The sequence below is a fragment of the Gopherus flavomarginatus genome, chromosome 1 (assembly GCF_025201925.1).
Source record: "Gopherus flavomarginatus isolate rGopFla2 chromosome 1, rGopFla2.mat.asm, whole genome shotgun sequence".
Taxonomy (NCBI): Eukaryota; Metazoa; Chordata; order Testudines; family Testudinidae; genus Gopherus; species Gopherus flavomarginatus.
In genome coordinates this window covers 246,826,384-246,852,679 of record NC_066617.1, presented here as the reverse complement: position 1 = coordinate 246,852,679, position 26,296 = coordinate 246,826,384, and the positions used below count along the sequence as shown (strand labels likewise).

Genomic DNA, 26,296 nt, shown 5'->3' with positions numbered 1-26,296 from the left:
AATGGGTATTCTGACAACTGTCTGAAGAAAAAGAAATTGCTATGCAATTCATTATCCTCTTTACTGCAGGAAATTATATATCCATGTCTGAAAAATGTTTTAACCTAATAAATAACTACTAAGGTCTGTGATGGGTGTCCATGACACAGGACTGGAAGGAGTGAAGGTGGCCAGGTAGGCCTATTAACTCCATAGACTGCACCTGGAGGGAGAGCCAGGGAGCAGGGAATGGATTGCAAGAAGGTTCAGCTGGGCAGGAACAGGTGGGACCTATAAAGGCAGGAAGATGGTAACAGACAGGGGCTGCCACTGGGAAAGGGCAGTCACTCCCTGGGAAAAGGAAGGAGGGTTTGGAGCTGGTACACCTAGAGCAAGGAGGGAAACAAGGAGTTATAGGAAGCATTCCAAGGAAGGAGCAGTGATGGCTGGGAGAGGATAGCCAAGAACTTGTGTAGGGTTCCTGGACTGGAATCCAGAGAAGTTGGCAGGCCCAGGTTCTTCTACCAGCCACCAAGGGCATGGCATAGATGGGTGGGGCAGTGAACAGGAAGGCTGCCTTCCCAACAGAGAACTGAAGGACTGTATCCTGGAAGAGAAGGAGGAATGCTGAGTGACCTGGCTGGAAGGCTGAGTCATGAAGGGGACACTGGGATTCCAGAGAGTGAGGAGGGGCTACAGACCACAGTGAGAGATGAGGGGACAACATACAACAACAGGAAGGGGCATCACCTTGAGAGCTAATCCCCACTGTGACCAAGAGGAGGCACCAGACAAGTGCTAAGTGGTGTGTCCCGTCAAAAGGTCATATGAATACAATCAAAGAATGCAACCAACTATCTAAACCTGACAGATGCCAAGTTTTATTAAGAAATGAAGAATCATGAAAAAATGCAGCTTCAAAATGACTTCAGCTATAACCAACAGATAAGTATTTCATCCAATACTTTTAATCTAGCAACATAAAGACCTAATAATGAAGGCACTGAAGATACAGAGTATGTTATAGCAATCAATTTAAGATATAATAGTAAATCATTACATTCAGCTATATTTTGTTAAATAAACTAGGGAAAGATACATCAAAATCAGAAGAGATATGTTAAATAGAAGAATTTCCAGAGTGAAAACTCTCATTATAGCAATAGTATATAGTGTAGTTTTAAAATCTAGATAACTATTCAATCTGAACTGCTGTCTAAAAACTGAGAGACCAGGTGAGTGAGGTAATATCTTTTATTGGACCAACTTCACAGTTAGAAGTTCTCAGAATGACTGCAAACCTCAGAGCAATCAAAATAAAATGAAAACTCTGATTCTTTGACCTAGCCTTCTGTAATGTTCTGCTAGGGTTTCCAGAATTGTGAGTTACTGTGTCATCCCTCTCAGTCAGCAAGTGAGAGTTTTGCTCCTGTTAAACTGTGTGACAACTCCCTGACACACCAGCTTGACTGCCTTGCCAGCAAACTCTTCAGGACTCTGCCAGTCCAAACCTTGTCTTGCAGGTAACAAACAGTGAACACCCACTCCCAAGATGTCTCCCTGCAGTGTCCAGTCCTCTCACTGAACATTTACAGAAGTTAAGTTTGTTGCTCCTTTAAAGAGACAATCCACTGCAGCCCATTAATTTAACTGGGGTTTGACAAACTCTTATTTCAATCACAGCACCTAATAGGTTTATAATAAGAGTAAAACACGTTTAACAAAAAGGCATAGCATAAAGTGATACCAAATATAAGGAATAAAGATAGAAAAGGTTACAAGCAAACATAAGTAAAAACACTTCTAAAACTTAATTTCAGTAAGTTACAATCTTTGCTGAAGCAGGTTTCTCATCTAAATGCAGTTCCCAGAGACTTCAACCCCCTTTGTCGAAGGATCCAACGTTCTGTGATTTCAAGAGCTCTGGCTCCTTAATCCCCCCAAGTGATGGATACCAAAATGGCTCTCTGTTTCTGTTTGTATCTCCCAAATTTCAGTGACTCTGTTACAAGAAGCAGGTGGGCTTCCTGCTGTTCCTCCCTTCTTGTTGACTTCCCATTTCCCTGCTGATTCATATGTAAATGAGGCTTACATTGTTTTGATTTTATAATCCTTAATTTACATTGTAGACCCCTAAATAGAGCTACCATCCCTACTTTCTGGGGGAAAAGCTCTTTCTCCCTGTGTTTGGTCACAGATTTTAAGGAATAATATCAGTCAGTATCTATAATTCTTCATGTAGTGTTAATACATATATTTCACAATGTGTCACAGGCTTTCATAAAAGACCTTACTCAATACACTTTTATAATGCAGTAATATTGTATATAATCAGTTGATTCAATTGCTTATCATTTGAGGTTCAGATCCCCATTTTTATAGACAGTAACCCTTTGACATGCCTCTTAGCTTTGTTTACCTAATATGTAAATATACATTCATTGTTTCTGCCTTACGACCAGGCTAAGGAGACAAGCAAATACACATTGCTTAGTCTAAGGCAGACTGGGCTTATGCATTGCTTGTCATACACATTTTAAGAATGTAATTCTAACATAAATCCATAACTTTGTACACACTCCATACCCATTTCAAGCAAAAATATTAATGATCAATTAGCTATTTATTTCTCAATGATATATACCCAAAAGGTGGCATGTAATATATCATGAAAACAGTGTATTAGATGTAGTAAGTATGTCAGATTTGACAAGAGTTGTTGACACAAAGTAATGAACCACCAATGGGCTTCTGTGTCACATCTTCCCACAATATCACCACAGAAAGTTTAATCAAGTCCAGGCCCTGCTGACTGACATAAGTGTCTCTTCATTCATTTTGGGATGCACTCAGGGTTATGAATGTCATAAGAACAAGAGAGAGGTATATAAAAGCAATCACCTCTTGATGTTTTCATCTCTCAACTAGGATTTTGTTTTTGTAGGTTCCCCCTTTGGGAAAGGAATATGATAAAAGTGTGGACTATTGCTCTATAGCTACATAAAGATATTGCGGTATTCTTCTGCATCTGCATAAAGTAATTTAGGTGATTCCTGGTCACAGTGCACCACTAGTTCTCCTAACTAGAAACCTTTCAATTTAAATAAAATCATCATAAATTAGAGGAAAAATACATATTTCCCTTTTTACACAATATTAGTATCCAATTTTGTTATCAGAGAACTGGAGAATACTTGATCTTCATTTTTCTTTCCCCAAGGGATTCTCATAACTTTAAAGTAGCAGTAAGAAAGCATTCAAGAAGTTCAGACATAGAACAAACAATCTCAAGTCTAAAGGAACCAAAATCTTATCTGTTTCCTAAAAAAGTTAAAAGGACCACAACTCATTAAAAGACACATTACACTGGTCTACAATTTTTGAGAAGTCGTCTGCTTCAGAGATAAAATGTGATATTTATTATGTATTTTGATGTGCTGAATTCAAATATGACAATTAAAACAACTGATTGGCTACTGTTTCTAAGATATTTAAGTTTTTACATTTTATGTTTATGTATATTGTGTAGATAGTAGAGTTTTAATCATAAATTGTAAACCTAGGTCTTTTCATGTGTTTATGGTTGCTTTACATGATAATATTTCACCTGTCCTGTTTATGTAACACTTTAAAAATCAGCAAAAGGGTTATATAAATAAAATGTATTATGAAACAAAAGGCAAAAAACTATGATGTACATAGTTTAGTCCTATTCAGTGTCTACTCGGCGCTTCTTGGCTTGTCTCTTGTATTCATTAAATGGAGCATCTCTTGTCACTATCCAGCAATAGTCTGCAAGCATTGATGGGCTCCATTTGCCCTGATAGCCTGCCAGGAGATTCCACTGCTGTAGTCTGGAGCCCAACAGCTCGGCCTTACTCTTGGGTAGTTCCAAATCCCTGACAAGGTCATTCATTTCACCTTGTGTTATGAGGTGTGGTTCAGAGGAGGAGGATGGGAGAAAATGTGGGTCCTGTGACATTGATGGTTCAGGACCAGAAGTTTCATCCTCTTCCTCTTCCTCATCTGACTCAAGTGAGAATGATTCCGGTGCATCAGGAACCGGCAGTCCTTCTCTGTGGGGTACTGGGCGTATAGCTGATGGAATGTTTGGATAATGCACAGTACACTTTTTCTTCTTTGACACACCTTTCCCAACTGGAGGCACCATGCAGAAGTAACAATTGCTGGTATGATCTGTTGGCTCTCTCCAAATCATTGGCACCGCAAAAGGCATAGATTTCCTTTTCCTGTTCAACCACTGGCAAAGATTTGTTGCACAAGTGTTGCAGCATATGTGTGGGGCCCACCTCTTGTCCTGATCTCCAGTTTTGCAGCCAAAAGAAAGGTGATAAGCTTTCTTAACCATAGTGGTTATACTGCGCTTTTGTGATGCAAAAGTCACTTCACCACAAACATAGAGGAAGTTATCTGCACTGTTCACACAAGCACGAGGCATCTCTGCTTACTTTGGCCAAACACAAATGTGTCCCTTTGCAAAATCAAACACTGACAAATAAGAGAGCACAACACTGTATGATTTCTAGAGCTGATATAGGGCAATTTGTTCAGCAGAGTGATGTAAGCTTCGTTATGATTGCATCATCCATGACTTCTAGGAATAACATGATGCAATTCATATCATGTATGATGCAATACCAGCTTCAGATTGCATCATTCATTGTTTTGCCTAAAAAGCAAGTACTGTCCAAACCCAGTCATAGATTTATTCATCGATCCAGTCAAAGATGTATTTTAGTCATTTCTGGTTTAAATTGAAATCCCTTCCCTTTATAACTCACTTATCCTCCGCCATTCCCAAGTCAAGGGTCATGAATACTGACCAAATAGCATATCTTGAAAACTAGAGCCAATCAACAATTTTAAGCATCATTTTCATTCTCAGTGACCCAGAATTAGTAAAGTTGGACTACATTTATTTCAGAAGCATTTTGGCTGTAGAGCAGTGTTACAGTATGTGCCAAAAATATATGAACTTCTCATACCTCAGGACATTCTCAATGCTACTGCAAGTATTGACAACAACCTTTAGTATAATAAACTAAGTAATTCAATTGGAAAATTAAAATGGTTTAACAATGCTAATACATGTTTGGAGCAGAATGTTTTAATATCCCTAATAATATTCCTTTCATTAAACATTATTCTTTGCATAATCTTTCATGCTAAATGATTACACTGGGCATTTTGGATTTCTTAGCAAACTATTTGTCTTTTGGATCCCTCACCCACACCACTATCCAGCTAAGGACATTCAACGACAGGAGTGGGCAAACTTTTTGGCCCGAGGGCCACATCTGGGTATGGAAATTGTATGGTGGGTCATGAATGCTCACAAAATTGGGAGCTGCGGTGTGGGAGGGGATGAGGGCTCCGTCTAGGGGTGCAGGCTCTGGGTTGGGGCCAGAAATGAGGAGTTCAGGGTGCGGGAGGGTACTCTGGGCTGCGACTGAGGGGTTCAGAGGGCAGGAAGGAGATCAGGGCTGGGGCACGGGGTTGGGGCATGTCCCCCCTCTGGCTCCTACGAAAAGGTGCGGCCAGGTGGCTCTGCACACTGCCCTGTCCTCCCAGCCAATGGGAGCTCCGGGGGCAGCGCTTAGGATGGGGGAAGCATGCAAGGCCCCCTGGCTGCCCCTACGCATAGGAGCCAGAGGGGGGATATGCTGCTGCTTCCAAAAGCCTCACGGAGCAGAACAAGCCCTGGACCCCCCTCTCTGGAGGGAGCTTGAGGGCTGAATTCAGATGTCCAGGGGGTCAAATGTGGCCCCTGGGCTATAGTTTGCCCAACCCTGACATTCAACAACTTAGGGATAAATTTACAAAGGTATTTAAGTGCCTCAACATGCAGAGAGCTGCCTAGCGGGATTTTCAAAAGCACCTAAGGAGGTTAGTTGTCTATCTATTATTGGGCTCCTACTTGACTAAGGCACTTTTGAAAATTTCACTATGCATCTATCTGCATCTTTCAGTGCCTAAATGCCTTTGTACATCTGGACTTAAGTACTTGTTCCCGTGCGATATAAGGGGAACCCTTCTGCTCGCTGGAACCTAGTTAAGGAAGAAGTCTCAGAGTCTGCAAGACAGGGGGAGTTCATGGAGCTTGACTCCATTACAGCCACACTTCAAAGCAGATGGAAGTGAGATAAGGTAGTGGCTCTCAACCAGGGGTCCGGGGCCCCCTAAAGGTCTTGAGCAGGTTTCATGGGGGCCCCGGACCCCTGGTTGAGAGCTACTACCTTATCTCAAGCAGGGTCAGCATTAGACTCGCTTGGGCCCAAGGCTGAAAGCCAAAGTCCCACTGCATGGGGTTGAAGCTCAGGTCCCTGAGCCCCATCACGCGGGACTGAAACTGAAGCCTGAACAATGTAACTTTGTGGGGGCTCCTGTGGCATGGGGCCCCCAAGCAATTGCTCTGCTTTTTACCCTCTAACATCAGCCCTTGCTTTTATATGCAGAAAACCAGTTATTGTGGCACAGGTGGGGTGTGGAGTTTTATAGCATGTTGGGAGGGGAGAGGGTTGAGAAAGGGGATCCCAGAGCTGGTGGGAAGTCACAGGAACAAATAGGTCCCAGGGCCAAAACACCCTGCCTTTTAAAAGGAGGGAGGTAACCCCCTCTCCATTATGGGGAAAACTCCACAAATTTAACATTGCAGCACTGTCTCCCCTGCCACACCCTGGTAATAAACGAATGTGGTCAGATTAACATGAGCAAGGATGAGGAACTGAATCCTCAGACATAATCAGTAACAGCATCTATGCTGCTCAGGTTGTTTGGCCAATGAATCCTTATAGGTGGTACGCCTACAGAGCATGCCGCCACCTTAGCCATGGAGAAAGGATACAAAAGCTTGGTCTTTACCTTACCTTACCTGCCTATGGAAGCTAATCAAGGACTTCACCCTTCATTTTTATATTTTATTTTCCCATACAACATTCTAGCCCATGTGTTTGGTTAATGTACGAAAAATTCAGCATTTGTTAACAATTTAACATTAAATAAAATTACTGGTTTATCCAGGGATTGAAGGAAATGTTGATAAGTAGCATTTATTCAGAATCAGTAAAACAGATAGTAATGCTTACCTACTTCATGGGCGTGTTGTGAGAATTAGTTATCTTTTGGAAAGCACTTTGAAGATGAAAAGTCCTACATAAGTACTAAATACTATTATTGTTGTCAAAATTATCATAATCTTTAAATATGCTTCTGTCATAACCTATTCCCAGATTTGGACCTTAGCGTCCAAAATATGGGGGTTAGCATGAAAACCTCCAAGCTTAGTTACCAGCTTGGACCTGGTAAAGCTGCCACCACCCAAAAAATTAGAGTGTTTTGGGGCACTCTGGTCCCCCCCAAAAAACCTTCCCTGGGGACCCCAAGACCCAAATTCCTTGAGTCTCACAACAAAGGGGAATAAACCATTTCCCTTCCCTTCTCCCTTCCAGGTGTTCCCTCCCTGGGTTCCTGGAGAGATACACAGAAGTAAGCTCCGTGAATCCAAACAGAGGGATTCCACCCTCTCTATTTCCAATCCTGGAAACAGAAGTACTTCCCTCTTCACCCAGAGGGTATGCAAAGTCAGGCTAGTAAATCTAACACACTCAGATTTCCCCCTGACTTCTTCCTCCCACCAATTCCCTGGTGAGCACAGACTCAAATCCCTGGAGTTCCCCACTAAAGAAAAACTTCAACAGGTCTTAAAAAGAAAGCTTTATGTAAAAAGAAAGAAAAAGTACATAAAAATGGTCTCTCTGTATTAAGGTGACAAATACAGGGTCAATTGCTTAAAAGAAATATGAATAAACAGGCTTATTCAAAAAGAATACAATTCAAACACTCCAGCAACTATACCCATGTAAATACAAAAGAAAACAATATAAACCTTACTGCCTTACTATATTTGTACTTACAACTTGGAAACAGAAGATTAGAAAGCAAGAGACAGAAATCCTCTCATAGCCGAGAGAGAGACAGGCACAAGACAAAGGACTCAGACACAAACTTCCCTCCACCCAGATTTGAAAAAGTCTTGTTTCCTGATTGGTCCTCTGGTCAGGTGTTTCAGGTTACTCCTTTCCAGGTAAAAGAACATTAACCCTTAGCTATCTGTTTATGACAGCCTCTGTCAAAACAAGATCTATTTCTAAAGAACCCAAGTAGACCCAATTATGATTCAAGATCAACAGAAGCAGCCAACCACTAAAGCGGATGACATTTGGGAATTGTACAGAAAGTCAGGCATTTTAGAGGAATTCACTGCTACCATAAAAAGCTAGACTTTTTTTTGTCAGGCCCGTAGAGCACTGCCACCAGTCCACTCAACCACATTAAAAAAAAAAAACACATTTGGCCTGTTCTCCCAAAAAGCACTTCTAACTCTTGTCCCCTGTGATAACACGCCACTGTGCTTTAGCATGAGTAAGCATTAATACAATCTCAACTTTTATAAATAAATCAGATAACTAAGTGTGACTGAAAACAGGGAATCTCAGTTTTCTGGGGGCTCTGAGGAAGCATGAATAACCTGTGAGCTTTAGTAAAAAAATCACTATCAAGGTTACAACCCTAGTGATCGGTTTACAGACATTTACACTGGTTTATATTTTTATGGGTACCTTTGCAAGTGAAAGATAGCAACTTGATATTTTTACCATCAGAAATGTAATATTCAAGGTAAATCTGCTATTGTAGCTATCCAAATATTCTCTTTAGAGAGAGTAAAATGATAGGCAGAAATGCTGGGACAAGTTGAAAACAAAAAATGCCTTTTGTGACTGTCTGTTATCTAATGATAGATCCCTAAAATTTCTCTGTGACATCTAACACCACATGTCCAATTTTCCTAAAGACTTGACCCAAAATCCATTGAAGTCAATTAAAAGACTTCCATTGCCTTCAATGGACTGTGCATCAGACCCTAAGAGTCTAAACCGTTGACCCCTTACTCAGGAGAATGGAACACAGAATTAAACAGAGATGCTGTATTTCTACTATACAGAAGACCCAGGCAACAGACAGCTACCACTGACCATGTCCCCTCCCTGGGCCATAATTCTCTCTAAGCCTTCCTGCAGAGAAAGGATGCAGAAGCTTGTCCCTGTGGCACTCAGGAAGGTGTGAACTTTGAAACCTCTAAACCACCTCAATTTTAATTAGTATGGAATTCCTATACAACGTACTAGAAGGAATGGAATGCAAAAGGATAGTTAGATTGTTTAGTAGTAAGAAAAAATAAAATACTAATTCAAGGAAAAAAGTATTAAAACAACATTTTAATTTGACCATAGAAAGACTGCATGTATTCTTCTAAAATTACAGAAGTGGACAACATTCTGTATTCTACAAACGATGTACAGTACAATGATATTATTTTTGCTATAACAACACTACTCAGATAATGGGAGGTTCTATACTTAACACACAGGTGTCAAATGTATTGCTCAGTGAAGACTAAATAAGATTTTCACTTTGTCTTTTCTTATCTCCTCCTTTTTAGGCAGCTGTATTGTCCCTCCCTCTCTCTCTTCTGTCTTCCTCATTACTTTCTCTCCTTTTGTTTTCTTCATTTTGATACTCTCCCATCTCCAGGTTTTGTGCCTTTTTTTCTCCTCTCCCATTTCATCCTTTTTCTGATGTCTGCAGAGACAGCAGTAGCATTTCACATAGGAGAGGGAGACAGAGTAGCACACCAGTCTATTTCTATGCCTCTGCACTTCATGCTGAGGCAGATTACATCACTTTCTCTTTATACCAAATTCTTTACACATGACTACAATCATACAATCCTAGACAATTCCTCTGTGCTCTCCTGGCTCCGTGTGCAAAGTGATATGCCACTGCAGCACTGTTTCCTCTGTTGCTAGGGGGCTAGACTACAGTATATTGTTAAATTGACATGTGTGCTGGATAAATACATCAATTGGACAGCACATGGCCCCACAACTGGCATCTGACACTCTTGATTTAATAGTTAGTTTCCTGAGTGAGTGATACAGTCAGAACTTGGATCAAACAACATAGAAAAATTGGAGGGCTATATCTCCCCAAATTATGGGATCTCTTAGAGGAAAGCCTGCCTCTGCAGCAGTCATTAAGTGGAGTGACAGCTCCACAATATTGTATATAACCCACCATCCTGGTGATAAAGAACTTCATAAATCCTGAGATCTGAACACTAGCTGCTAAGTAGCTGTAAGCCTCTGGTAGAAGGCAGTACTTCTCAATGGGGAAAAATGTGTGTCATTAATCCTCAAGGGAATAACAATGATTTTAAGACAGGCCTTTGATTTTACAACTGAAAATTCTGTCTATTTGAGAGGAACAACAATATTATTTTCTCCTACAGGCATACACGATTGTTTCCCCCATTCATATTCTTTTAGGGAACATCTTCTTTCCCATCCTCTGACCACACCACCCAATCTTATTTCTTTCTTTGGTGAGTGTGGAATTCCTTTGATTCTTCTCCACTAAAGAAAGATAGATTAAAGAAGCCAGGTCCCAGGTGACAAATTGAAACAAGATAAAGATCTCTCTTATTCATCCTGAGCTATTCAAATGCCTTTTTTGTAGACTGTTTCTGAACTTTTGCCCTGAACTTTTTGTACTTGGTCCTTTGTTCTTAGAATACCCAAGTTTCGGGGAAATGCATAGGCACTTCATTTAGGTTTTATATATTTTCATTTTTTTCTTCAGTACATCATTAGGTTATAGAAGGTGTTTCTTCAACATTTTTCCCTCATGGTAATGGGGAATTCAACATTCTTTTCACATATTTCTACAAGACATTTTCCCTCCTGTCTCCCCCCACACGTACTAGGGATCATAACAAACTGGGAAATATCTGTGATATTTCTGATTAATTTGCCTCTGTATGTTTGTTTGACAGGTTACTAGCAATGGAGTTATATAAAAAGGGATGGTTAAAGTAACCAAGCAGGAAAGGCAAAACAATGACACCGCAGTAGTCCTTGAGAAAACCATGGGGAAGATGTTTATTGGGCAATATACTCTACTGGGCTCCGGACAAGCTGAGAATGGTTTACTCTTCCCAAGGCTAAGGCTAGAATAAAGAGCATTCTAAACATTAGAGAACACCAGGCCTAGAAAAGGGTGGGGGTTGACTGAGGGTATGTCTACACTGCAATTAGACACCCATGGCTGGCCCATGCCAGCTAATAAGACTCACAGGGCTTGGGCTAAGGGGCTGTTTAATTGCTGCGTAGATGTTCAGACTCAGGCTGCAGCCAAGCTCTGGGGCCATCCCACTTTGCAAGGTCCTAGAACCCGGACTCCCACCCAAGCGTTTATACCACAGTTCAACAGCTCCTTAGCCCGAACTTAAATCAGCTGGCATGGGCCAGCCACAGGTTTTTAATTGCAGTGTAGACATACCCTGAGTGACAAGAGTGTCAGTGAAAGCTGACTGGCTGGCAAGGAGACAGAGATAGAGACAGAGAGAGGGAGAAACCAGCAGGGGCAGTTTGGTGGAGGTAACTGGGCTGATTGAAATGCACAAAAGCTTTTAAGGATTGATTACAGATTAAATAAAAGGGGACATGTGTATATAAACCTTTACTGTTTTTACCCTTTGCTCTATGTGCTCAGTACCTTTGGGGGATCAATAAATAATGCTTTGTTTTGAAGAAGCCATTTTTGAGTCACTTTAACCACCGTGCTGGCCACAGGTCTCTGGAGGGAATGGACTGACAGATAACACTTAGTTGGGCCTGTCACATTAACACAACTGGTAAACAGAGGGGTTGCAGCCCAGAGACCCAGTCTAAGCGTGGTTGGACCGCATGGCTTCACCCACAGTAAGGTGCAGGAAGCCAAGCATATCACCCAAGGGGTGCACTCAAGAAGTGCTAACAGGGATCTAAGCAACAGAGATTAGAATTAAAGGTAGGGGTGTGTGTGTGTGTGTGTGTGTGTGTGTGTGTGTGTGTGTGTGTGTGTGTGTGTGTGTGTGTGTGTGTGTGTGTGTGTGTGTGTGTGTGTGTGTGTGTGTGTGTGTGTGTGTGTGTGTGTGTGTGTGTGTGTGTGTGTGTTCAAGATTAGCAAGCCCCAAGAGGTAAGCCGTATTATGGGAAGAGCACAAGCTTGCTTGGGTTTTACAGCCCTCAACTGATGCCAGGATTTAAAGTGACAGGTAATGCACAATGCTGAAAATAAATAGTCAATATTCTCCTCAAATAAACAGAATTACCTTTTCTTAAAAACAAAGTCAATCTGCTTTTAGTACCCCACTCAGAGCTGACTAATCTAAGTAGCCAAAAACAACAGAAGATACTTAAAGTACATAACAAACAATAAAAATCAGTGGAGAACAACATATCAGTGCCATTTCCTATAACTTCAAAGACTGTTTGATTGCTAATCAGAAAGTAAAATGGCAGATATTTAGTTGATTAAAAGAGCTGCTTCAAACAATACATTTCAAGTTATCACAGAATCATGGCAATTAGAGATGGAAAGGACTCATTAAGACATCTTGAGCATATTCTGTTGCTTTTCCAAAGCCAAATTACTGCAGCTACCTTTTAATGAAATCTGTGTTTATCACCTTCTCTTCCCATTTCACAGAAAATTTCAGTAGAAATAGTGCTTTAGCATTTGATTTAATTGAGCAGCTACTGATTAGCTTCTCAGAGATGGAGTAGCTGCTGATTATGGGGAAAGCACACAGTACACTGATTGTAATTTCTGAATATACTAGGCTGAGAGTAACAGGGATTATAAATAAGAAGGCTAATTTGAGGCAAAATATGCCAGTTTCTTAAAGCTTTACAACACTGTATTGGCTAAATATAATATTCATGAATGAATGTATTATTCACGTTAATCAGTAATGTGACTATACACAACTGATTTCTTTAAGTATTAGAGGGGTAGCCGTGTTAGTCTGGATCTGTAAAAGCAGCAAAGAGTCCTGTGGCACCTTATAGACTAACAGATGTATTGGAGCATGAGCTTTCAAGGGTGAATACTCACTTCATCGGATGCATGTATTTCTTTAAAACACTCAAACACAATGTAAAGGTTAAAACCATAAAAAAACAATTTTCTATTCAAGAAAGTATTACAAAAATAACTTTACAATTTTAGGGGTAAATATGATCTAAATATGGCTAAGTCACATAAAGTCTAAAATGGATGAACCTCTTTCAGGGTAAAAGGTTCAACAGGACAAATCCCTGTGCCTTTGTTCAAGTCTTTAGTCCTGTCTCTGGGCTCAGACCTCACCTCCTTCTGGGCTAGTTTTAAGTCTGTTCCTGCCCCGATATAGAGCAGTGTCCCCAGGGCTTTCTCCCTGGAGATTTTTCACCTTTTTATTGCCCCAACGCTCCAGGAGGTCACTCCTTCACTTCAGTCCCCTTCCACTGGTAAAGTTCAACAAATGGTTGGCCCTCTGCAGGTTCTTCAGCCCTGTGCTTGGGCTTCTATTCTAGCCCTCTGCTTGGGCTTCTACATACATAAAACGTATCCCTTTCTCAGGGCTTTGGCTTCTTCACCAGTGGGGGAAGCCGGGCCCACCCACTACTCTAGGTCCCAACCTAGGGACCTTGCAAATATCATCCACATACTGCTTTCCTTAAAAGTTGCTGCTACTGCATTCCCTGGGCTGCTTCCCACTCTGTCCCATCACCTTCACCCAAGTTACCTTACAGTTACAGTCCTCGGGTTTTCTGTCTGTTCCTACTTGAGCAGGGTCTCTCCCTGGCCTCCTCGCCTGGAGAATTTCACAACATTGCAGTCCTTCCTCACTCTTCTGGTCCCAGCCAGCAACTGACCTGCTCAGCCTTTGCAGCTCCTTTTAACTGAGCCTGCTGGGCTCTGATTGGCTTCTTCCCTGCAGCCTTTCTAGGCAGGCCTGGCGGACCCACCTTTACTGCTCTTTTTCTAGGGCAGGATGTCGTAGAACCACAAGGCCTCCAGCAAGGGACGTCAGTGGACCCAGTACACCCTGTTACAAAGACTCCTTGCAGAATGGCATTTTAAACAAAATATTACTGAATAACAACTCCAATTATACAAGAAAATATCCATGAAAGCTATCACTTTAATTAGAAAAGAAATTCATTTAAGTGAACTAATTTCATTTCAAATAACAAACAGGTAGGTTATGAAAAAATTGCTGGATACCAAAGATTATAATAATATACTCCCAGTAGGCAAAGAAAGGTAATAATCTTTTATAATTATCCAAAATTACAATGGATTTTAAAGTTATGGGGCTTCACTCTCCCCTCCACAAAAAGAGATAATTACTCAACTTGTAATTATTTTTCTCTGAAGAGCTCATCCATGCAGGATTCTTATTCTTGGGCCTTGTGCAAGACAGACGGGAACTTCCTACACTCAGAGTTCTGGACCCTCCCTAACATCAGTAATAATGGAGGTCTCAGCCCACCTATCCTGTATACTTCAATTGTCTACTCAGAACAAGTTGGGAATTGGGTAAATTATTATTTAAATTTAGTGACTGTCACCCCACTGGTATCTTTGATCAGCCAAGTAAGCTGACCCCTCCACTCCCACAAGGAGTCGGGTAAGCTATGCCTATCACCAATCATTTCATTAAAAGATGCAGCACTGAGGCCTGGCCAAAAGGCAAGACTCAAAATTAGTAGTGTAGTTCCCCTATGGCAGGGTTTCTCAAACAGGGGTTGCCGCTTGTGTAGGGAAAGCCCCTGGTGGGCCTGGCTGGTGTGTTTACCTGCCCCGTCCGCAGGTCCGGCTGATCGCAACTCCCACTGGCCACAGTTCACCGCTGCAGACCAATGAGAGCTGCTGAAAGCGGCAACCAGTAAGTCCCTCAGCCCGCGCCACTTCCAGCAGCTCCCATTGGCCTGGAGCAGCAAACTGCGGCCAGTGGGAGCTGCGATCGGCCGGACCTGCGGATGGGGCAGATAAACACATCAGCCCGGCCCACCAGGGGCTTTCCCTTCACAAGTGGTGACCCCTGTTTGAGAAACCCCGCCCAATGGAAACCTTCCTTTATTTTTTAATACCCTTAATCAGGCAGCTGCAGAGCACCTAGCCAGAAAATTTCTCCTAAAAGATCACTGAAGGCTCCCATGGCAACCAGTAACTATTTGGGGAGTAAATATTGATTTAGTTCCCTGAGACCTAAGGTGTTGCCAGATGCTTCTCTCTCTTTTTTTTTTTTTTTTTTTTTTTACTATCAGGATATAACATCCTTTCCTTTCTTGCCTAGAAGCACAAGCTTAATAGCTTTTTTGGACATTAGGGATAGATTTCCTGCAACATCTCTTCCTGATATCCAGAGGTGGAGAAAAATCTTGATTATTTTTGAAAACTTGATTTTTGCAGTCCCACAGAGCAATTCCTAAGACTCTCATGTACAGGGGGATGAGGGCACATATCAGGGTAAAAGGATCTTAAATCTGTTCTGACAGGGATGTCCTGGCAAGCTACAGAAAGTGGTTGGCTGCCTATCTGCCCTAGTTGTATGCAGTGTTTTTGTAGCAATGCTGGTCCCAGGATATTACAGAGATAAGATGAGTGAGAGAATATATTTTATTGGACCAGCTTCTATTGGTGAGATAGACAAGCTGTGTAAGCTTGAAAGTGTATCTCTCCCACCAATAAAAGATATTCTCTCACCTTCTCTCTCCTATATCCCCTAGAACACTTCAAAAACTTTTTGGTACATACTGAAAAGCCATTGGCCTCTGCTGCTGTGAATGAGTATCCTGGGCAATGTGGGTATTGGCCTCCCTTGAAATCAAGTGTCAAGGGACAAGCCACCTTTCTAAGCGGTAGCATCTTTCACTTCCCTTCCTTGAGGAGATGGCCTAAGGGACAGGATACAAGCCCAAGAGAACAAGGTGTCATGTTATCTCTTTAGATTTCTATAAAAGACTGCAGCTCAAAACAAGCTCTCTCATTGATAATGCAAGTCATTAGGTTTTTCTCTCTATCTCCAGGGAGGAGCCACTCACCCCTGGTGGGAGTCACTACCAAGACAGCAGATCTCATTATTGTATCAACTACATCAAACGCTGCCCACATCTGATGACAGGACAAATCAACACCCTCATGCACTTACCTTTTAAGTTACTGCAGAAAGGATCTGACTAGGACAGACACCTGTTCCTAAAGCTCAACCTGTACTTTGGCTGTGACTCAAAAGATTGCCTCCAACCTTTGTCTAATCTTTGAATCCCAGCACTGAAGCACAGGGTTCTGGGGGGTGGTGCCATATGCTCAGCCTTCCTTTGCTTTGACATGGTTGTCCAGACTACTAAATTCTTGCAGGGGAAGGTGAGCAATCACCAACATTACAGAGGAGCACTTATTACCCAACCTTGTTCAAACAAGGCTAGCTGAGACAGGGGTATGTAACACCTTCTTCACCAGCTGGTGCCAGGGCACAGCAGCTCTACTGGAGAGGGGATTCCAAAAGTCAAATTAAAGCCTCAGAGCAATGACTAAGGCTTTGAAAACACTGAAACAAAAGTCAGTAAGGTCAGCAAACTAAAAGGCAAATTAAAAGGACTGGACCTGATTGGCAGATAGGAATGGCCACACCAGAAGAAGAGAGCCCTTCCAGTTCCTGTCTGTTTTGGGATGAAGAGCCACAATAGAAAGCTGGAGACAAAGCTCCTACAGTAACTCTCTCTCTAACTGCAGACAAGAAAGAACTATCTGGAAGCTTCCAAAAGCTGCATTTAGACCACTATATAATGGAACTACCAGTGGGAGGATGGCAAATGTAGCTCATGCCCCAACCCATGAAAGCTGCTCTAGGGACCAAAAACCTTTAGACCTTGGGAAGTTCCAAGGAACTTGTAAAACAAAAGGCCACGAGTGAGAATTCTGCACAGATGTTATCTTGAGTAGTTTAGATTATTTTAGAATTCTTCCCCTGGTCACACCTCCTACAACCATAATGACCCAAATGAAAAAACAAAACGCACAACAATGATTTTTAAATTGCTGATATGTCTATTTCAATTATGACTCTCAGCACAATGAAAAACGCTTCATTAGGTTCAGGTGATGTAATTAGCATAATGTTTATTTACTTTGGTTGTATATTTCATATAGTTTGCTGCACACCTTCAGTATGTACATAAATCTTAACACAACTAAAAGCAGTAGTGTCAGGAAAATCATTACTTGCAAAATAAAAAAACAACCAAAACCAAACTATTAGTAAAATACTAACATTCAGAGATAGAATGAGGCTGTGTGGACCAATCTGTTTTCATACACACAACATTATGGTACACGGAATTAATTTAATTTTAAACATTATCCAACTCAATGGCTATAAAAATATGATTTCATGCTTTAACTCACCAACAATTTCACTTGGCTCCTTGTTGTAAAGCTTTTTGTTCCAGTAAAGGAGTCTGAGGAAAGGAAAGGAGACCAGAAGAACAAGACAAATTCCAACAAACATATGTCCTGTAAATGCTGCAAAATCCAAACCCTAGGAATAAAAATGCAATCATAAATTACAGATCAGTTATTTTCCCACATTACCTGAAAAAGTATTTTTCATTATGTACTTTACAATTCAGTGCTTATATACACGTCTCAAAGCAGGCAATAGGTAATTTCCAAGCATAGCAAATTTTGTGCTTCTGCAGTCTCAGGGAAATTATTATTAAATAAATTTCATGCCAACCAAACCAACTCAAAAATATTCCATTAAATTTCACTATATCAAAATAGTTTTTATATATTTACACACTAATTACCAGTTCCTGGCTCCACTGATGACAATACGAGTTTTTGCATCCATTTTACTCAAACCAAGACTTGTCCCAAATTCTATAATATGCTATTACAGCAAAAGCATTATCTAGCAATTAGAACACATTTTGCAATATTTTTTCTTCAATTTAGTATTTGTTCAAGTTCCTTTATACTTCCTGTATGACTGAGGCTTAGAATGGGGTCAAACGCAGAATTCAAATATATATATGTAATGTTCAATATTTGGGGTGGGCTGTTCCAAAGTTCTTAGTGCTGATCTAGCTCTGCTCCCATTCAAGTCAAAGGTAAAACTCCATTGCCTTAAATGGAAGGAGAGTTGAGCCAATTCAGCGTGCTTTTGAAAACCTCATCCATCATTTCTTACCAAAAAAAAATTCAAGATTTGTCCCCTATCTATATTATATTGCTTTAACGTTAATAAAAGGTCCTAATGACAGAGTTTCAACTCTAGATATTAGAGATATATTGATATCAAGGTTCCCTCTGGTATCCACAACAAGAGTTCTCTCAACAGGGAATCCCCACAGAGCCAGATTTGGGAGGAAGGTTTTTTTTATTATTATTTATGAAGGCACTGGACTACCACGCAAGAGATCTGGGTTAAATTCCCATCTCTCCCACAGACTCGCTGTGTGAAGTCATTTAAGTTTTCTGTGCCTCAACCTCAGTTAAAGCATCTTGCTGCTGTTGTAATGCAAAATAATACATAATAATAACAACATTTTCGTGCAGAATCAGGGGCTATTTACATCCTGAATTTTAAGACAGCTTGGACTTGCTACCTGAAATATACATTGTTAGGCTGCACCATACTCCCTATTGAAAGCAACTATGTGGAAAGCTCTCAGTTCAAGTATATATGATGTGGAAACATCCAGAGCAAACAAGACAGAGGGCCTCCCACCCAACCCCTTTCATCTTTTCAGAACAGATTGCATAAGTCAATCCTGTAAATGCTCATAAAGGACGGTCTGGATACTTAGCGGATATTTAATTAAGTTTCAGAGCTGAAGGAGAGAACATTATGAAGGAATCAATCTACAAACTTTTAAGAGCTCTACCAAGAGTCATGTGAGCAAACAAAGACTTACAGGGCCAGATTTTTCAACATCCACTCACAAAAACAGACATATTGTCCTGCATATATTTACACAATTACAGACATTTTGCATGAAAACGGGCTTAACTACCCAAATGTTTGCACAAGGGCAATCTTTCTTTAAAGATATGGATCAGAAAAGAAGACAGAAAATGCTGCCACGTGAACCATGATCCAAGAGATATGAAGAAGCAATAATTGGCTCTATACAGTCTAATCTAAAAGGTTTGCAGGTTTCCTATATAATCTGAAGCGATCCAGAGGTATAAAGGTGATTGAATTGTATTAACTTTGATGCTGCACAAACCAATAATCCTCATTCCAGGGATAATACAATGACTGGGACACAGTTGGATGAGGAGTAAAACAGGAGAGATGATCAGAATATACCTAACCAAGAGCTACTGAAATAAGTTCAATTCTTTCAGGTTTCAACTGACTCTCAGAATGTATTGCACTTGAGACTTTTCACAGCACTGACAGCAATTTATTTATCTCAGTGCAAAGACAGACAGCACTAAGGTGGATCCTGTTGATAGGAGTTCTTGAAGAGATAGAGTTAATGGCATTTAGATTATTTGCTACTTTTAAAATGAAAAGGAGAAAGGAGGACCTAAAATGCAGATAAAACACCTTTATTTCTAATGACTGGATTAGACCAGAGTCATGTTTTATGGGAACTTTGCAAAGTTAAAGAATATGGTACCTCAGAGACCAGGTCTTAGACTTCGATTTACTAAGTTTCTTACATCTCTAGGTCTTCGATGTCTGCACCAGTGCTGAAAAGTTTTTGTTATCAATTGTAACAATGCAGAAACTTCTCAACAGAAAAACACAGTACAAGAAATACCTTTATCTAAAAACCCTCAAAATTAAATTCCTATGTGAAAAAGAAAAGCATAGCAATCAGGAAAAAATATAAAATGCTAAAGTTGATAAGCAGCTCTCAAGTTTGATTGACAGCTGAAATAAATTGAACTGATATGAGGCGCTGCATACAGATACTTATTTTGAAGGGACAGTGTCAATTTATACTCTTTGACATTCAAGACTAGGCACAAGGGCACAAGAGTTGACACACAAAAGTCTCAGAAGTAAGGATTTGTGCACAACATCAGCAGAGGAAAATTATTTGCATCTTCTTGGTATTCCATCACAGCTGCTACTCAAGCTGCACAGAGTGTTTTGATAATTGGGCTGAATTTCAGGGGCTTGTTCAGCTCCAAAACTTTCTCCCATCAACCCTGTTTATTCTTTAAATCTTTTGAGAAGAGGACAGGCAATTCAACACTCAGCCCCACTGGCTAGTTTCCTTTGCTATCTTCTTCATACTTTGCATAAAGTCTGATGCTCCAAGCTCCCTTTGACACTGTGGACACTTTTCAGGACTGGATGTGCAGCAGCCATACCAAGTAATATCAGAAATAACAAGCAAGATTAAATTTAGCAAGATTTGCCCAGCAGTCAACTGACATTCTTTGAATTTCTTAGGAAGAAGACTACTACCTCCTCCCTGGAGATATAAGCGGAAGGAAGATGGGTGTGGAGGAATTGCAGGCAACAAAACTCTATGTTAGGGTGTAATCTAAGAACATCCCAATGCCAGAGAAAAAGGGACTCCCTGAGATCTAGTAGAGATTTTCAGCTGGCCTGATCAGTTCAGTGTATTCATTAATGTCATAAACTTGATCTGATGTGTGTCAGGTAAGGCCGTGGTCCAGGGCCCGCTGTGGGGCCACAAGCTGGTTTCAGATGGTATGCCAAGCAGGGCTGGTATTAGACTTGCTGGGGCTCAGGGCAGAAAGACAAAGTCCCACTGCATGGGGCTGAAGCCCATGGCCCTGAGCCCTGCCACCTAGGGCTGTTGCTGAAATCTGAGCAACTTAGCTTTGCAGGACCCCATAGGGTGAGGGTCCCCGGGAAACTGCCCTGATCACTACTCCCCAACCCTGGCCCTGGCTTTTATATGCAGAAAAGCAGTTGTTGTGGCACAGCTGGGCCATGTAGTTTTTAAATAGCATTTTGTGGGGGGGAGCTCAGAAAGAAAAAGATTGAGAACCCCTGAGGTAAGGTATCATTGAAAAAGTAATAACACATTGATTATTAATATTCTTGTGTGTTGTATGTATGGTAAAAACCCATGGGATCACACAAATGTGAAGCATATGTGGGACTAAAATGTGTTTACCAGACAAGTCTGTGGAGTGAGTAAACAGGTTTCTCCCAGACAAAGGATGAGTTGACACTTCCAGATAGGTGTCATTGGAGTCTATTGGCAATCACATGTCAAGTGGCCATTCATTTGCATTGGAGGGGACAGGAACAGATCAATTTGCATTATAGCAAATACCCGTGGAGGAAGAAAGCAGCATGGGGCTTCCTTCACCACCAGACTCCCAGTCTCCTTCCTCACAGCTTGAATGATCTTCATTTTGTGGGGTAACCTCCAGAAGAATACATTTTAAAAGTTCACTGGACTGTGAAAGAAAGGGACAATGAACCCCACGTTATCTTTCACCTAAGATGACAAAGGAAACTTGTGAAGAGATCCTGGCCAAAGAGACGGGTGGTCAGTCATCTTGCTGGAAGAAGTGTGTAGTAAGAATCTTACCTGATACCTAGACAATAGCTTGTTAAAGTGGTAGCATTAGAAAAAATTTTTGAGTTATTTGTTTGTAACCGTTTCAGTCTTTATCCCTTCTACTTGATTTCACTTAAAATCTATGACATTGTAACTAAATAAACTTGTTTTACTTTTAATCTAAAGCAACCTAGTGCTGTGTTTGAACTGAAGTGACTTTGTTTACTGCAGTTACACTCATAAGCTGTGCATTTTGCCTCTTTAGAGGAGCAAACCAAGTTTAGTATTCCTCTGAATGTTCCAGGAAAGGGCTGGACAATGCAGGCACACGGTTTGGGGAAAAATTGGGACTGGGGGTATATTGAGGTCATTTCACCAGGTATAATCAAAGCTAACTGAAACCAAGGAGTGACTGTGTTGCTACAGGAGGCAAACTGCTGATGTCAGAGTGCTAGATGAAGGTTGCACAGCATACAGACAGAGTGCATGCCTGTTGCTGACTGTGAGCAGTCCAGGCTCCCACAGGGGAGCCGCAGCAACACAGCACTTAAAGCACTTAGGACTACAGGTCAAGTGATAACAATCCTTCATTGGTCTGGATTTCACCTCAGAACACAACACAGGGGTAATGCATTGTTGCACTGCCCCTGGAGCAACCCAAGGAGGGGATTGTGATATAGGGAGTCACAATCTCCCACTAAATCCCTCTGCTGCTCTGTGGAGGGAATATGTTGCACTAGGAGTTTACTCACTGCAACCCAAGATGGTAGCATAGCTGTACCTATGGGTGCAAAAGTGGGTAGTTTCAAGGCTCCACCCACTCCCCATCACCTCCCCATCCCTCTACACGGGAAGGGGATGTAGCATCCCTATGGAGCCTGTATCCTCTACCAGTCATATACCTTGCACATCACATCCCCCTACTCCCCTGCACTTCTATATAGCCAGAGCCATCATTCAGCCCTATATAGACCACTTACTCATCTAAATAATTATATTGGGCATACAAGTCAGTGAAAAATTATCTTCTAACTTTTTTATTATTTATATTTCTGAACACAATTTAAATGGTTAATGTGTCTACTGCACACTGCAAAGTTTCCATGCATTGTCAAAGATTATTCTCACACAATTGGCTCAAATAGCTTTGACTTGAACAATAGAGATTAGAAATAATTTTCAACTAGGAGGTTTCAGTGTGTCAGACAAATGCTATGTGGTGCTGAAAATATCCTTTACTTGGGGCCTTACTGATTCTGTGAAATAGCCCAACCTTCCCAGATGGCAAAGGCATCCTTAAGGCTTTGTTTTAGGGTGATTACAGCCTACAGGTTCTGTTGTCTGAGACTCCAAAACTGAAAGCAGATAGGCATCTCTTCTTGTATTTAAGCACAAATTTCTACAAATGTCTATTTCATACTGAGATACAGGAACACACTATTTTCCTGAAATAATATATCACTATCTTCATGTTATCTGGCATGTTTTCTTCTCACTGCTTATGGAGGTGTGAAATTTACTTCTTTGCACATAAAACTTTGAGAAAAAGTCTTCAGTTTTAAGGCAGAGAGAGAAAATTACACTTAAATACGACAATCCAAGACGTAAGCCCTGGACCAGTGCCAAAAGAGCACTGCTGGCCTGGGTATTGTTTTATGGTCTAACATCTTCTGAATGAACAAGAGCAGAAATAATTGCAAGATATCACTGAAAATGTATAGTTTGTTTTTTTTCTTGCATAAGGAGCAACCAAATACTATGCTTTCACTAAGAATGGCCTTTATTTTATATTTCAAGAGCAACAAGAAACAACCAAAATAAAGTCTCCATGGCCATGCCTAAGAGGCCGTGATTAAACAAGTGTCATTTAACACATTTTAACCACTAGTGTGACCCTGTTTAATACCTTTAATGGACCTAAGATTGACTACAACCAGCTAGTACATTTTCAAGATTAACAACCATGTCTACACATTTAACCCCGTCTACAAAATACATTAGCTACATGGATTGCAGAAGGTAACATTCATTTTCTGTTGATAGCAATTCACATGGTATTGGACCTAAAACACACAGTTCTGAATACCATCTTACTTTCCTCTACTTCCCTCTCTGTAACCGGTACTTCATCCTGGTCTAATTTTAACAGTCACTAACTCAATAACTGCTAGTGTTTGAAGAACCAGTGCCACCTGCCATATGACAGCATGGAATCCCCTCTTTCTTATAGTGTTAACAATTAATCTCTACATGACCATAAATTCTGGAAAAAATATTGACTACTAAAACAGGCTTGACTTGAACTGCAAAATGAAAGTTAATAACCAGAATAATCTGATTTTTTTTGCTGTGTCATTGAATATTAACAACATAAAATTACTTCAAAACCTAAAAAAAGGCTGTTGCTTGTAGTTCTGCTTTGGATCTGTCTCCCATCTAACTCAGAGAGACTGAATTCTACTGTTCCTGGCATGAGAAAAAGTTCCTATTCCCATGTGCAAGAGGAGCGACAATGACTGAATGAATTTAGGTGAAGAAAATATTTAAATTAGACAACGATGAAGATCCATAGTTTCTCCTGAATGTGAGAGAAGAAATAGCTTATGAAATCATGTAGCACAGCAGGCACTCCTTGCCACAGCGCCTCCTGCTGGTTATCCGGGAAATAGCTCAGTTCCAGCCTCGGCACGCCTCCTGCTGGCCGGTGTTTTCCTACTGGTGCCTGCTTTCTCCTGATCTCCACCACTTATAGCACTTCAGGCCCCACATCCCTCCCAGACCCTGGTGCCCCTTACCTTAGGGTGCTGCCCGACAGCAGTGCCCCAACACTCTGGGTCTCCCCTCCCTAGGGAATCCCAAATCCCTAAGCCCACCTCACCTCAGTGACCCACTGCCAATCCTCATCTAGCCCCTTCCCTCAGGGGCAAACTGCAATCTGAAGTGGCCACTCATCATCAGCAAGGGGGTTTGGACCTGCTGCTTTTCCAGCCCCAGCTGCCTCCCTGCAGCCCTAGTACCTTCTCTGGCCTTTACCAAGGCCTCAGCCTGGGGACTCACCAGGCCAGAGCTCCTCAGCTCTCCCTGCCCTTCCCCAGCCCTACTCTGCCTCAGGTACTCTGCTTGCTCTGCTGGGCAGCCTAGTCCTCTCAAATAGAGCTAGAGTGTTCTATCACTCCCTCAGCCTGCCCTTTTATCACCGTCAGCTGGACTCTAATTGTTTGTGGCCACACCTGTGGCTGTTTACCCAACCAGCTTCCCTTGGCTGCTTTTAATCCCTTCCTAACGGGTGCACAGTGACCACCCCACTACACATCAGCATGAAACAGCATGGCGTTCACACAATCACTCAGATTTTTGAGAGGAAACCACTGCAAAGGTGCAAATAAGGAAAAGATCCTAATTTTTATAAAGCAATTGGAAGTTTTATACTACTACTACTACTACTATACAATAACTCAGCAAAAACATTCCTCTGAATTAGGTGGCCACCTTAATTTATAGTCTACTCTTTTACAATCTGTTGCTTGAAATACTTTTACAGTTTAATACAAAGTATTTTCTTTTGAGCTTCAGTCATAAATGCTGCAGGTTTACAAGTAAATTTTATTCATAGACCACAGATGCTAACTTTATCGTAACCTATAACCAATGAATAATGAATCACAGGAAGTGATATCTTTTGAATCCAAAGAATGACAGTTTCATGATGACCCTACACCTGTACATTTTGTATAATAAAGTTATGCATTGTTATGAAAGTTCTATAGTCTCAAATACTACTACAGTGATGAGTACACCATTCAAACAGACAGACAAACTAGATAAAAATGAATTGAGTTTTTTTAAAGTGTTAAAAATGTTCTGTTTTCTAGAACTAATTTAATAATGTTATCCTATTTTTGGTCACAAAACAAGAAAGATTTTCTACATGGCCCTAACAAGAGATCTCGTCATATATTTAATACATTGATAAACTCATTAGGAGACGCTGAGAATTTTTGTTGCCCAACCTTTCCTTAAGGTCTCTCTGTTTACTGTTTGTGTCCTCCACTCCCACATATACATAGGATCAGACCCTCTATTCCCTTGCTCCTTGTGTAGTCATTCACACCTGTGCAGAGTGAATTCAAAAGGCTACCAAATCAGAATGCTAGTGTTTTATGCCCACTTTGAAATGGCTGCACAAGGCAATGGATTCAGCCCTAGGCAGGGGGAAATTTTTTGTGCTGAATGCTCTCCCTTCCATTCTTTTTCACTTTAATTCTCTCTCCTGTTAACATCATGCATCAAAGAAGCAAGTTAGTGCACAGCAAGCCAGCGTGTAAATCTATATCACTGCAGTATGCCACTCACTAACTCTCTGTGTGAACCCTGCTGCAGAGCACTAACAGTTCCCTAGTACACACTGACCTACAGCAGTATGGAAAGCACCCAAGGGTACAATTAGGGCCCAGCAGCATGGTCCACACAGACAGTTAGTGCAAAGCATGCTGGAGTACCTTGCACTGCACCCTGCTGTGCACTAACTCTTTGTACAGATATGCCCTTACTGGCATAGACAGGAATCCAACTCTCAAGTTTCTGGCCCTATGCTTAATCTATTAAACTGCTCTTCTTCCTGCTAAATCCACAAACTTTAAGCTACAAACACACATGGCCCTTGTGCAGCAAATCACTTAGGCCTTGTCTACACTACGAAATTAGGTCGAACGTATAGAAGTCGCTATTTCAGAAATCGTTTTTATACAGTCAATTGTGTGTGTCCCCACAAAAAATGCTCTAAGTGCATTAAGTCGGAGGACTGCGTCCACAGTACCAAGGCTAGTGTTGACTTCCAGAGCGTTGCACTGTGGGTAGCT

General features: G+C 41.2%; 1 protein-coding gene across 1 annotated transcript in view; it reads right to left on the bottom strand.

Moving 5' to 3' along the window:
* Nucleotides 1-26,296, bottom strand: part of OCA2 (OCA2 melanosomal transmembrane protein) — a 301,354-nt gene that overhangs the window by 141,278 nt on the left and 133,780 nt on the right. The window contains exon 14 of the mRNA XM_050932081.1: nt 17,335-17,467. Coding sequence (XP_050788038.1) covers nt 17,335-17,467 — 133 coding nt within the window. The remainder of the gene's footprint in view (nt 1-17,334; nt 17,468-26,296) is intronic.